The sequence below is a fragment of the Monomorium pharaonis genome, chromosome 7 (assembly GCF_013373865.1).
Source record: "Monomorium pharaonis isolate MP-MQ-018 chromosome 7, ASM1337386v2, whole genome shotgun sequence".
Classification (NCBI taxonomy): domain Eukaryota; kingdom Metazoa; phylum Arthropoda; class Insecta; order Hymenoptera; family Formicidae; genus Monomorium; species Monomorium pharaonis.
In genome coordinates, this window is record NC_050473.1 from 4,597,414 (window position 1) to 4,611,749 (window position 14,336).

The 14,336-nt window shown below is 29.7% G+C and overlaps 1 protein-coding gene across 4 annotated transcripts in view; it reads right to left on the reverse strand.

The window, feature by feature from the left end:
• Nucleotides 1-623: 623 nt before the first annotated feature.
• The window catches only part of LOC105832220 (nose resistant to fluoxetine protein 6), a 31,657-nt gene continuing 17,944 nt past the window's right edge, over nt 624-14,336 (reverse strand). The window contains exons 6-13 of one of the 4 annotated variants that reach the window (XM_012672960.3): nt 13,628-13,841; nt 7,547-7,712; nt 7,376-7,455; nt 5,061-5,156; nt 4,864-4,993; nt 2,106-2,280; nt 927-1,069; nt 624-861 (exon numbers count right to left, since the gene is read on the reverse strand). In XM_012672960.3, the coding sequence (XP_012528414.1) occupies nt 709-861; nt 927-1,069; nt 2,106-2,280; nt 4,864-4,993; nt 5,061-5,156; nt 7,376-7,455; nt 7,547-7,712; nt 13,628-13,841 (1,157 nt within the window). In that variant the 3' untranslated portion in view covers nt 624-708. The other 3 variants (XM_012672961.3, XR_001138723.3, XM_012672965.3) reach the window with 3 other exon arrangements.

A 14,336-nucleotide genomic window follows, 5' to 3' on the forward strand; every position in this document is an offset into this window, starting at 1 on the left:
AGATCTTAAAACACAATATTAAAAAAAAGCAACAACACACAGAGTATTCAACAAAGCGCTAGAGACAAGTGTAACGTTCGGTAGTCAGAGGTAGATTCTACTTCTTTTTTAACTGTTTAATTATATTTTCGTGTCCATCATTTCATTCATGTTTTAAATTCATACATATTGATAATGTATTATGAATGAAGAGGACTAAGTATAGTCGAAACGTTTCAACAATCTTTAACACAGTGTTATTAGTCGCGTTTATAATTATGTAATGTTTACCTAATTAATTATAATATATTAAGAAAATTTGTCTTGGCTCGATACATTGACTTGATTATCATATTATTTTTAAATTAAAAATATAAAAATATATATTTTGTATATATATATATATATACAAATTTCAAGATGGCGACGAAATGGTCCAAGTTATTCTATTCGGCAAATCTAGCCACATACTGAACATTTTTCGTGACCACTTTCAAGCTACATAGATAAGTCTTCTTACTCTTACTTCGTAGTATGGACATTATATATTAATGTGCAACTTCTTTTTGCCAAGTTTCAAAGAAATAGGAATGAAGAAATATGAATTTTAAAGGTATTACACATATGTATTACATATATTGAGCTTTGGATAGTTAAAAATTTATTTTATTTTATTTAAAACGTAATCTCCAGACATGAGTAATTAATTAAGATATTTATATCAATATATTACAATTTTTCACTGTTACGCCACTTGTACTTTCTTCTGCTGCGAGTTTGCATGATTTTTCGCATCAGTAGGCTATATGGTGTTTCAACTATTAATGACAATATATAAGAGGAAAAATAAATAATTATAAAGTGTCCTATAAACAAGACAGTCTGAAAATAAAAAAATTGTAAGAATAATACTGTTCTTTTCAGTAGAATTTTAGGTTCTTACTTACCAAAGACGATAAGCTGAAATGAACAGACGTTTCGCTTTGCAGCCTAAGTGAGTGTATGATTATAGGATTTAAGAGATAAGCGCAATATGATAATCTACTAAAAGGAGCCCAACCTTTGAATGATAAGAACCGGCAAACGATACCTATAATAAAATTATACATTTGATGATTAATCTAACATTTATGTAAAGGAATATTACGTATAAGGATATTATAGTAAAGAAAAGACATCAATAACGGCAAACCACTTTGTTTTTAAACTATATTTCTTAAAGAAACGCTAAAAATAAAACTTTAAAAACATAAGTACAAATTAGAAAATTTTTTATTTAAAATTTACTAAAAATGAATTCAATAGCGAAAACGGAACGGGATGCAAAAATCGTCATTTTCTGTCCTTAATGGAAACCTGTAAAACATCTGCTACTTTATTTAAGGTTGAAATAAAAAGGACATAAAGTTTATTTATCCAGGAAACTGGGTAATATTTTAGAATCGATAATGTAATGTTTTTAAATGTCTGTCAAAATAGCTGTTTGAACGGTTTAGTAAAAGTTTCAAAACAAGTGATACATTTCCATTTAATAAGTTTTATACTGTGAGACTATAAAGAAGCATAATATAGTATGTACACATGCACAATTACATATAGTAAACTAATACAATATCTTCCATGGGTATATTACTGTGTACATTAGTTTGCTGTATATAAGCTAAATAATAAGGTATGGCTGCGTTCTTCTAGTACTAAAAGTTTATAGTCTATATGACGTAAACTATAAATTTGTAATACAGATAAATATCGGAATGTAGCTTGGCAATGATGATCTACTGCAGAAAATCGTTTCAATAAAACTTAATTTTTTTATTATTAATTATTTTTTAGAAAAATTTGATTACATTTTTATTAAATTCACATTAAAAATCTTATCTTTTTTTATTACATTCAGAATCTTTTTTACAATATATAATTAAAATTTCGTTGCATATTTATTGAAATTTTATTAAAAATTTTTTACTAGGATTATGGTATTACATCACAATATTATTTATTATAACAAAATTGCTTTTGCCGTAAATTAAAAGCAAATCGCATGTGAATCATGATTTTATTACGCAACCATTAATTTTATGCAGATCTAATAAGTAATCACTAAAAAAATTATTAAATGCACTAACCGCCATGTTCAGTAAGACACGCCATTACGATCCATGCTATACCTAGGGCCCAAATGCCTCTATGCAATGCAATATAAATAGCGGTAGGTAGAACAGGTATGTGTCGCTTATAAATGCCAAATAATACGACAATGTTACAAGCACTACCAAGGCACCAACATAAAATCACAGTTCTCTAAAAGTTGTAATTTAAACATAATATGACAAGGATAATTCAGAACTGTCTTCGAAGCACACAATATTTATAAAAGTTTAATAAATTATTTATAATAATTATTGGATAAAATTCCGAAAAGCGAATCCAATTTTTTTAAAACTTTGAAACTGTATACTTACGTATTTTGACGTGCTGATTACAAATATGATAATGAAAATATGCGCAAAACTTGAAAAAATCCCTGTGTTATGAACTTTATTTAAATAAAATTAAAACATTTTCGATCCGTTATATTAAATCCACCATTTTTAATTTTGAAATTCTGATATTCTAGATTCGTAATCAGCGACCCCAAAAACCTATCTATATGATATTATAGTGTTTGTATTTCATGACCCAGATAATCAAACCTGCAAAATTAGAATCCCACAGCAAATCCATAGCCTACTGTGTCCGCATTAAGCTCGTGTTCTATGGACAAAGACTGCATTCGACTGATCTGCTCCTTTTCTGCCGCCAATATGCTGTCAGATTTTGTCCAGCAGATTCTGTCTACAAAACACAAGCTTAATGTGGACACAGTAGGCTATGGATCTGCTGTGTGAGATTCTGCTTTTGCAGGTTTGGTTATCTGGGGAGTGTGTCTGTAAAATTTTGACATTTAAAGGATTAATAACTTTCCAACGATCACGAACGATGGTTAAAATTTTTTTAAGGTCACTTAGGAGGGTGACCTTAACAACATATGTTAAGTTCAAGCTGCCTCCCCTAAACTGAATAATTACCCCGAAAATACATTAATAAATATAATTGATAATAAGTAATTAATAATAAATATTTATGAATATTTTTATTACAAATATTGTGTGCTATCTAAACTGCGTATTATCTAATTATTTTGAAAGCTACAATGTATGTATTTAATTCTTCGTGACACTAACTGAAATAAAATATAACTTGAGATAATTGTGCATTTTCACTGTCAAAAGTTTAAACTCATAAGAACTCACTGAAAAAAATTGCAAATACGTGAAAAATACCTTTGTGAGAGTAAAAATAAGACTCCAACTATCGTTCAAGTTTCTTACATCTAGATTTACTATGCGTTAGACAGATATTTAAGTATTTCAAATTTCATGCACTTTTGTCTAAGATTGTATGTCCGATACATCCTTAAAAGGATTGAATTCAATCTAGTATTTCGTGGTTAGAGAATACTCCACTAGATTTTAAAACATCTTGAGACTGTATATCAAAGAAAAATCTTCTAGAATTAAATACACTAAACAGCGGAATATTTTTAAAAATGTAAAATATTTTTTTAATCACTTTTAGAAATATTGCAATGCAATGTTGTAGCAATATTATAATAATATGTGTTTTGATGTTTCTTACAATATGCCAATTTCAGATGCCATTATATTAAGGAGTTATATATAGTCATGAGATAAAAAAACGCTACTTTTTGAGAATTAAAAAAAGTATATATATATATATATATATATAGATTTATTCATAACTTATGATTTATGAAAAAGTATTGAAGAATCTTTAGGAATTTTGTTAAGTAAAAATGTGAAATTTATAACGAGATACAGCACTTTTTTTTAAATGACTCGAAAAAACTTGAATCGCAGTGACCACGATTTTTCGAAAACTATTGCACCGATCTTTTTGAAATTTTTAGGGGTTCTTAACAACATAAAAAACTAGTTTTTGATCAAAGGATTTTTATAAAATATTGATTTTTAACAAAATGGCAGATGTACAAAGTCAAAGTTTTAATTTTTGCGAAAAAAATCGGCCGTGGACCATAAAAACTATGCAATAAAAAACAAAATTTTTCGATCAAAAACTAGTTTTCTGTGTTATTAAAAAGGCCTGGAAATTTCAGAAAAATTGATGCAATAGTTTTCGAGAAATCATGGGTTACCGACTTTAAAAACGTTGTTTTGAAAAAAGCGTGTTTAACGTTTCAAAGGTAAATTACATGTAGGAATTTTTAACTTACACAGAGTTATCAATTCCAGCTCCACACAAAAGACTTTCCACTGCACTTGGTGCTTCTAAAACGCCGATTTGACATATGTCTACTGAACTGACTGTATATAACGCCTTAATAAATTTTAAAGCAACATATAACTTCCATAAATATGAACCTGAATTGATTTTTATACAAAATACTAAAAGTTTATTATTATAAGTTTATTATCAAAAGTCTCAATTATTATTTACTTCTAACTGAATTTTGAAGACTCGTCTTTTCAAGGAAATTATTTCATTAAAATATGAGTGAAAAATATTACAAGAATGCACCTTTTATTTTATCTTGGATTATTTTATAGTTACAAGAAGTAAAACTTTGTCGCGTCCATTTAATGATGACAGCGCATTATTGTTTGCAGATCAAGCAGAAGAAATTATTTTTCCCAATATTTTTGAAACATTGTTGGAGCATTACTAAAGTAATATTACAAAAAAATCTTTGCAATGTTTTTGTAATATTCTACTACAATATTATGTTGCAGCAATGTTGTTGCAAGCGTCTATGCGTGGTAAGTAAATTGATATAAAATATAAAAATACAAATCAAACTTTTACCCGTTTTAAAACCAACTTTCCGTTTAATTGCGTTAAAACATAACCAGTAATCATTCCGACAATGTATGGACTTATTCTAGTCCATGATGGGAAGTATAATACATCTATAAGCCTATATTGTTCATCTAATCTGTAATAATAAAAAAATATTTTGTAATTTAATTAATCTTTTGATAAACAATATGTTAATAACTTACGTCGGGACGTATTCATAAATATATGAAAGATAACCGCTAAGGACAATTGAACCTATTAAAAGTGCACTCAATATAGCTGCAGCTATATAAAAATAACTGAAATTTAACAAAAATATTAATATATAAATATATTGGCTTATATAAAAATTAACAAATGAGTGAAAATATAAAGTCAATAAAACAAGCAAGAATTGGATAATACGTACAATTTTTTGCTTATTCTTAGTCTCCCAGAAAATACATGAGATTTATGCTCATACAACATTAAAAATTTTCAGAGATATTTTATAAACATCTACATGATTTTTATTTCTGGTGCGTAAGATAAGGGCACGTTGAATAAGGTGCAATTTTTGTGAGGTGGAATAGAGGAATTAGAAGAGGATGGTAAAGGTGAGAGTGAGTGAGTGAGTGAGTGAGTGAGTGAGTGAGTGAGTGAGTGATTGAGAGAGAGAGAGAGAGAGGGGGGAGTGAGAGTGAGAGGGTGAGAGTAAGAGGAAGGGTGAAGAGTACACGCGTGGAGGTATATAGGGAGGAAAAAAGTCGGGATTAAGGGCCTAAACACAATGCCAGGCAACAGGAAATAGGAACAGAAATAATGAAAGAGAGAAAGGATCTTCTCTCTTTCTTTATTTCTGTTCCTATTGCCTGTTGCCTGGCATTGTATTTAGGCCCTTAATCCCGACTTTTTTCCTCCCTATATACCTCCACGCGTGTACTCTTCACCCTTCCTCTCACTCTCACCCTCTCACCCTCTCACTCTCACTCCCCCCCCCCTCTCTCTCTCTCTCTTACTCACTCACTCACTCACTCACTCACTCACTCACTCACTCACTCTCACATTGTGTGATGGCCTTAAGAGTGTATAATGGTCTGAGAAAAAGCGAAGTATAGAAAGGAACAGCGTGAGAATACTTACACGGGAAAGCATAGGATACATAGAGACAAAATAGGAAGCAGAGAAAGAGGAAAGATAAAGGGAGGAACGATGAATGTAGGAAGAAGAAATGAGAGGTAAAGATAGGTTTGAAGAGGTGGGGAAAAAATAGGGAACAAGGAGACGAATATTGAAGGAAAGGAATAGAATATAAAAACATGTGCGAGGAAAAGAAAAGGGAAGAAAGTGAGATATGGGAGGAACTGGCAATGGAGATTAGAAGAGAGGAGGATGTTTGAAAAGAGTAAATAAGGAGATATAAAGATAGAAGAGTGGAAGGTGCATTTTATGAAATTGTTAGAAGGGGTGGAAGGAAGAGTAATTATATACATATATGGGAGGGAAAAGAAATGGAGGATCAAATACGGAAGAGAATGTGGGTAGGGAGGAATTCAAGGGAGTATTTAAAAAGTTGAAGGGAAGGAAAGCATCTGAGATGGATGGGATACCAAATAAGATTTGGAAATACAGAGGGGAAAGATTGGAAAAGTGAGCAAGGAAATTCTGCAATAGGATTTAGAAGGGGGAGGTTTGAGCGGATGACTGGAGGGAGGGCATCATAGTACCTGTGATGTCAGCAAACTGTTGCCAGAAATGTAACAAAATCTGTTTATATTCTATGAGCGGACTTGTAGTAGAAATCGAGTAGAATTTGCTGACGAGACTTGACATTAAATTGGCAACAAAAGATGAGCAGAACGTGTGATAATAATCTGACAATAAATTGACAAAAGAAATGCAGCAGCCTCTGCTGTGTTTTACAGCAGAATCTGTTTGACTTCTGCTGCGTTCGCTGTAAAATAAAAAATGTCAATAAGTTTTGTCAACAGAACGCTATTTCAATGGGATCTTTGATGTATTTAGTCTGTCAACATTTTCTAATATTCTTTTGCCAGTTTGCTGGCAACATTCTGTTAATATTTTGGATGCTGTTAAAATGATTTTTCTCTTTTTTAACCTTCTATGCATGCGTACAATAGTCAAAACTACATATTATATACACACGAAAGATAAATATTTAGTTATTTTTCAATTTTACAAAATGACGAACTCAATATGGCGTCTAAAAGCAAAAAAGTCAGAGTCAGAAAAATATACTACGATAAGTAACTTCCATAATTTTTATTTTCAGAGTGCCGTTAGATTGTGTCCTGCTCGCTTTTTACCGTCAATCAGACTCTCTAACAGCTCAATTTCTGCTACCAATTTGCTGACATAGAATGTCTATAGATTCTGTCAACAGAACATTAGCAAGATGCATTACAGATGAGCTTAGTCTGTTAACATTTTTTATTAAATCTATTACCAGTTTGCTGACATTCTGCTAACATTTTCCTGACTGAATATGTTGTACGACTGTAGTCAATAATTGACTTACATTGTTGACAAAATTAACAGAGCCACAGCGATCATAAAAAATTGCATATCGGCGGACAGGTACCAACTCCAACTCATACACTTTAAAGGAAAGAAAAGAAGATTTAAGATTGAAGATATTCTCTACGTGTACTTTTAAGTTAAATTTGTGCTAAACTGAATGTATTTGTACCATTTCTTTTAAACCGAACAGATTATTTATGTAGATAAGATTTCTCCACCAGTACTTAGAGCAAGTTTCATGTGGCCTTTCATATATATAAAATAGTGAAGTCTTATCGAACCAAGTCGATATTAATTGTGATATTGCTAATACCGCCATATAAGCCGGAGTCAGCCTGAAAATAAAATTTTTAATAAGATAAATAGTTCAATTATACAGTGTCCCGAACATTAAAAATTTTTCTAAATATATAAATTATACAACTGTATTTAATTTTATTTAAATTATAAAGGAGTCTACTTATGATAACAACTTGAGTATAAACCTCAACTTGAGAATTAACTTCACTATTACCCATATGATATAGATTATTGCAGCTACATTGCGTTAATGTTGCAAAGTTGCAAGATTACAGTGCAACGTTATACAAAGATTACAGAGATGCAAATCCGCAATATTTGTATTGCCAGTATACTAGCATACTTGTAGCAACATGACATGTTTTGGAAACATAACAACATTACAGAATTTCATAATTTAATATAATAATAAAATAATTTATTGTAATAATGCATTTTAATAATAAAATACTTAAATAAAATAATATTTTACAATATTTTAGGATAATAGATGTTAACGATAATCGATTTCTATTTAGATCATATTGGTGAACAATGCGAAATTTTTTAGTATTTTTATTATATATAATTCTGTAATTACGTATAATTATATATATGTGTATACATATAAAAAATTTGTATCGGGTAATGATAACCAATTTTTGTTTGAATCGTATTAATAGATCATATTAATAATAATCAAATGTACAAAATAATTGCAAATAATTTAATTAAAATATAATTAATAAAAATATACTGTGATATAAATATTCACTAATATTTCTATAAAAGAAAATTATACTTATATAATATATAACATTATTCGTTAAATTTCAGTAACATTGTATTATGGTAAATTTGTTGCGCTGTAATATCGCTATGATGTTTTATTTTGTACCTTTTCGAAAAGCATCTGCAATTCACCAACAATTGTACATTAACATTTCGTAATTACAATATTGCATCATTGCGGTGGAAGATTGTTGCAATGTGGATGCAATTTTTCAGTGTTTGAACCTTTTACAGTTTTAATTTAAACATTATTTTTAACTTTAGAGTAACATTTGTAACTCTTAAATTGAGAATAAGGGTGCAGTCACATGGGGCCAGCGTACAGCGTACCAGCGTATGGCGTAAAGGAATTAGACCAATCACAAAGTTTACGCTCGTTTTAGCACAGACATTGGTCTAATTTCTTTACGTCATACGCCGGTACGCTGTACGCTGGCCCCATGTGACTGCACCCTAAGAATTAATAACCAACTCGCTACACAGTTCAATGAATAAACAACATTTTCAGCACTAATTTACACTCTAAAATAAAGTATTAATTTAAAGTATTTTTTAATAGTTACAATGAATAATACACTATAACCATTTTTGTTAACAAATTGTTCGTTGTGATTATTAATTACTTTTTAATTAAAAAGATAGTACTTTTTACTACTATTACTTTTATGACATATATATTATTTTCTTATAAATATTTCCCAATATTTTCATTCTTAAGCTTACATAATCTTTTTTCTATTAATACAAATAATTATTGTAGAGCATTGTAACAGACATATTAGCGTTAAAAAAACATTTATTTCTTCCTAGGTTATTTTATATAAAAAATATTTAAAATATGTTCTTTACTTTTAAAAACAAATTTAATTAAATTGCAATGATAATGCTTTACAATAGTATTTACTTTAACCCAGATAACCAAGCGTGATGTAGCATTTTGAGCAAACTAATGCATTGCAGGTGTTGTTATAGATTTGGTATACATTTGTTGACATCGAAATAAAATACACTACGAATTCAGCAACATGATTACTCATACATGCAATCGGTTGAGGATATTTAAAAAAGGAAACAATCAGCAAAAATGATACGTACATTATATTGTTTGCAATAACAGCAACATGGCAACAACAAATGATTGATAACAAATTAATGCTGACATGTTGCTATCAATTTGCCATTGTTAAAAATAGAATTCATATGAGTTCAACCTAACAGACATAATGCTATCTCACCTTGTTCCGAGTCTAAATTAGTTACTGCACGATTGTTGGCAACATAACTGCAACATCAAGACATTTGGCTATCTGGGAAATGTAATTATTTATAAGCCCATAAAAAACCGTATATATAATTAAATATACTGCCATACATAACCAGTTATAATTCATATATGATATACATATAAATCATAATGCATATATGATTCCTATATTTGAGTTATACAGGATGTCCTGCATAAGGTATGAAAGTCTTCAGGGAAAAATAGATGGAATCAAGGTGAACAAAAAAGGCTACTATAGTTTTTGGATCTCCAATGACAGCTGATATTAATTTTTAAAACTGTACGAATAAAAACGCGCCGAAGGAAGTGCCGAGCCGCTCGAGCTATAGGACGACCCACTGTGTCAAGCATTGGCTGTCAGTGCTGAGGGGAAAGAAGGAGGAGTGCGGCAAAGCACGAGCAACGGCGCGCTTCTGGTGTACATTGGGTCATTCTGATGATGGCGATATAATTAAGTTAAACAATAAAATTAATGTGCAATATAATATTGATATCGTTTCATTCAAAGAATACTGTATTTATTCTTTAAAATACCCTAAAATGCAATACAAACTTGCGTATAATCAACAAAAAAACATCGTATCGCATGTTCTTTTTTTCAAATTGCTTAGAAAAGAATAAACTTTAAGAATCTGGATTAATATTAACAAGATTTTAACGAGAAACTTGTGAAAAATGATAAACTTTGACTTTTTTCAATGAAAAAAACATGTTTGGTTTTCATGCAATACAAAAGGATCAAACTTAATGAATCAAACTTTCGCCTAGGGATTCTTAAAGTAGAGTCTTTGCCCTTTAATTTAAAAAAAGTTTACGTAATTTGGATGATTTTTCGTAAAGTTGCATCACTTTGAACATTGCCTAAAAATTTAGTCAAAATTTTTGTCTTGTTTTTTGTTGCGCCAGTGTATATAAATATATATAAATCATGTATAAATTATATATAGTGCACATATATAATTTATATATGATAATTTATATATGATACTAGTATATATAGATCATATATAATTGTATATGACGTCATATATATGATTATATTTAAATCACTTTTTTCATGGGAATGCTCAAATATTTGTTCATATTCAATATTTCAACGTTAATTATACTCAATTGTGAAAATTTACACTCCAGTGACTCTTGAGAGTAGTTCAACCTTGATAATAACACTTAAAAGTTTAGAGTTTACTTGTCTGTTGAGTATCATACCCAAGTATTGAAAGTAAACTTTTAAATATTCAATGTTTATGCTCAAATGTGAATGTAAACGTTCATTCATTAGGTGTACACACTCAAATGTTTTATTGTAACTCAATTTTCAGTGTAAATACTCAAAGTTGAAGTGTACTGTACATTCCTAAATTTGAAAATAAACTCATAAAAATGTTAACATTTAAATTTCGGTATAAACTTTCGATATAAACTCAATTTGAGTAGTTTTTTTTACCACAAGTTGAACCAATTAAATAGCAACATAAACAATTGGCTCCCACTCTAAAAATAGATTTTCAAAACTTTGTGAAAACGCAACAACCCGTTACTTTAATTAAGAGTAATCCGTCATTTTTATAAAGTAATGTTCCCTGATTGATTTTTTTTTTTTTTTTGATAGCACAATATCTACAATCGAGCCATGAGACAACATTAAAATATTTTTTGTCATATTTTTAAAAAGTGCCTAAAAAATGTCTAAAGAATCTTCAAGAAGTCTTATATTTCGACTTTGGACATTGGCTTTCTAGGTTATTATTGATTTTTACATTAATTACTAACTTTTTTCAATTTGTCTGCGTTTTTATTTTGTTTATTATTATAATATTTATTAGGGTTGAGAAGTAACGCGTTATTTGTAACGCCGTTACCGTTACAGTTACTTCTTTTTGATAACGGATTGGTAACGACGTTACTTTTTTTTTATAACTGTAAAGGCCATTGCACGTACATTTCCATAACCCTTCGAAGTCACACTGGGTGGTTAGGTTACCACCCATCGCTTAAATTCAACACATTATATCTTTCCGATTTAAGAAAAAATGATACTAGTAACGCCATTTAATTGTAATTCAAGGTTTCATCTATGCTATTGTACTATTCTCTAACTGAAAGTCGCGTTGGTTTGTTTTTGGCAGTCGTCCAAAGACAAGGTAGGGTGGTAGCCACCCCTGTGTGACCTCCGTATAAGTTTTTTGTGTTTTTTAGTGGTTTGAATTTTTGTGTTTTTTGTGGTCTAAGAAGTGTAAAAGTATGATATAATACAGATTCTTATGCCCAGAATTTTTTAAAAATCTTTATGTTAATTTATTCTTCGAAAATATGCAGCATAATGGTCTATAATTTACGACAGCAACCGATGTAAAATACAATTTTTACAAAATGATGAACGTAATGATTTCAACAATGTTAATTTGGATGTCGAGAAAAATCATATTCAAACGATTCAGAGCAATCTGTGGACAAGATGGACAGTGATCTTGAAAATGTAACGTTAGATTAACGCATTCTAACATTGCGTGCACGCGGTAGAACGCAATCTATTTTGTGAGGAAAAAATGGTTTTGCGTGACAAACAAAAAAGTGACGCTCAAGTAAATACTATCGTAACATGACTTTTCTATGAAAATACCTGTTTTTTAGTATACTAAAATACTCGATGTTTAGTATGCAAAATAAATACTCTTTTTCAATAAAATAAAAGTCAAAGACATATTTTTTTCCTTAAAGTACAAGACATGAACAATAAAAGTCTAAATTTTTAGTTAAAAATATTGAAAATTAAAAAAGTTATGATTTATTTTGTAAAAACTTTTTTTTCTAATGTTGGAAAATTAAAAAATTTTTTTAGGTACTAAGGGTTTTAGATTTTTGCTTAAATAATATCAGAATACATTTTTCAAACATTCAAGTTTATCCATGAATTTTTTTGTTAGCATATCTTTTATAATTACATAAATACAGCATTTAAAAGATGACGATGGGTGGTAACCACCCAGTGTGACCTCGAAGGGTTAATCGTAATCGTAAGATTTCGACCAATCACATTGCTCAAATTAGTCATAACCGACTGAATTAACCAATCGTATTGCTCAATTTCTTACGATTACGATTAAGAAAATGTACGTGCAATGGCCTTAACGGTAACGTAGTTACATTTTTTTAGTAATGCTAACAAATTTGACAGTTACTGTTACTTATTATGGTTTGAATTTTCTACTTATGACATATCATAATTTTTGCATTTCCAATCTTTATTCAACCGATATTTACAGTCAAAATCATCTTATAAAAACAGTTTTAAGATATCATGAATCATCAATGAGCGCGTTTAGCAGACGGAGCAAATCAATAAGCGCTCAGTAATTCTTTAACTTTACTATGATTGATTTCTGTTTCTAAATCCAACGAAGAACTAAAGGCAAGAACCAATCATATTAGAGAATCACTGAGCGCTCACTGATCTGCTGAACGCGCCCAATTACAGAGCCGTAGCTCTTATAAACAAATATTTATAAATATCGACCTTTAAATTTATTGCAAGACTGCCCGGAACTAAAAGGCTATTCATTAAATTCAATACGACTTTACCAAGCGCAGCTGTTGAAAAAATATTTAGTGTTAATAATACTGTTTCATCACCTTGCAGAGGTAATCTAAACGATGATATAATGAAATATTAACTTTTATTAAAAATTAGTAAAAATTATCAATACAATTTAACGAATTTATATTTTGTAGAATAATTGATAATCCTATATCCTAATCCAAATAATTCTTGTAATTTTAAACATTTAAAGTTACTTTTGAGAATCTCAGTAACGAGTAACGATAGGTACTTTTAAAAAGTAACTTTCCCTGATATTTATCGCCTTTTTGTTGTCAAGATAAAAAGAAACGTACCGAATAAATCTTCTTGTTACAAGGATGATGAATTCATTTATCTTTGCTCTGTAAGTGAATGGTTGTATTCGATCTTTATCCAATTTATCCTTTATATAAAAATAGGCCACTAAAAATCCACTTAAGAAGAAATAGGTGTCGACTCCTAAAGTTGCGTTGCTTAATATTTGAGGGCCAAAACCAGAGCTTATTTTCCAGCCTACTATTTTATTGTCTGCGTACGGAAAACAGTTCTCGTTATGTATACTAAACAAGAATTGGATCATACCGAAAAACATTTATAAAATTATATGTATAATGTAATCTTGTATAAAAGTTATCATCTGGAATTATATAGATGCATTTATAAAAATAATGTATTGAATACAAGTATTGAATATTTAAGTACTTTTATAAAAGTTAATCTTTTGAGTGTGCATGACGTCTATACTCACAAAAGGCATACCAGAGATGCCTCCCTCCAATTTTGCTGAATTTTATATATGTTGTAGTTTTACCCTCTCTTTATTTTATGTTAAGGTAACGATGCGCTTCTCAAACGTTTTCAAGAAAAATGAGTTAAAAAATTTGCATGTTCTTTATATATCTGGTTGTAAGAACTGATTTGCAACTAACGGCGTAGCTCAGTCAGTAAAGCGCTTGGGAACTACACTATATGTTGCAGGTTTAAATCTCTTCCCTCGCTTTTTTTTAAATACTGTGAAATGTG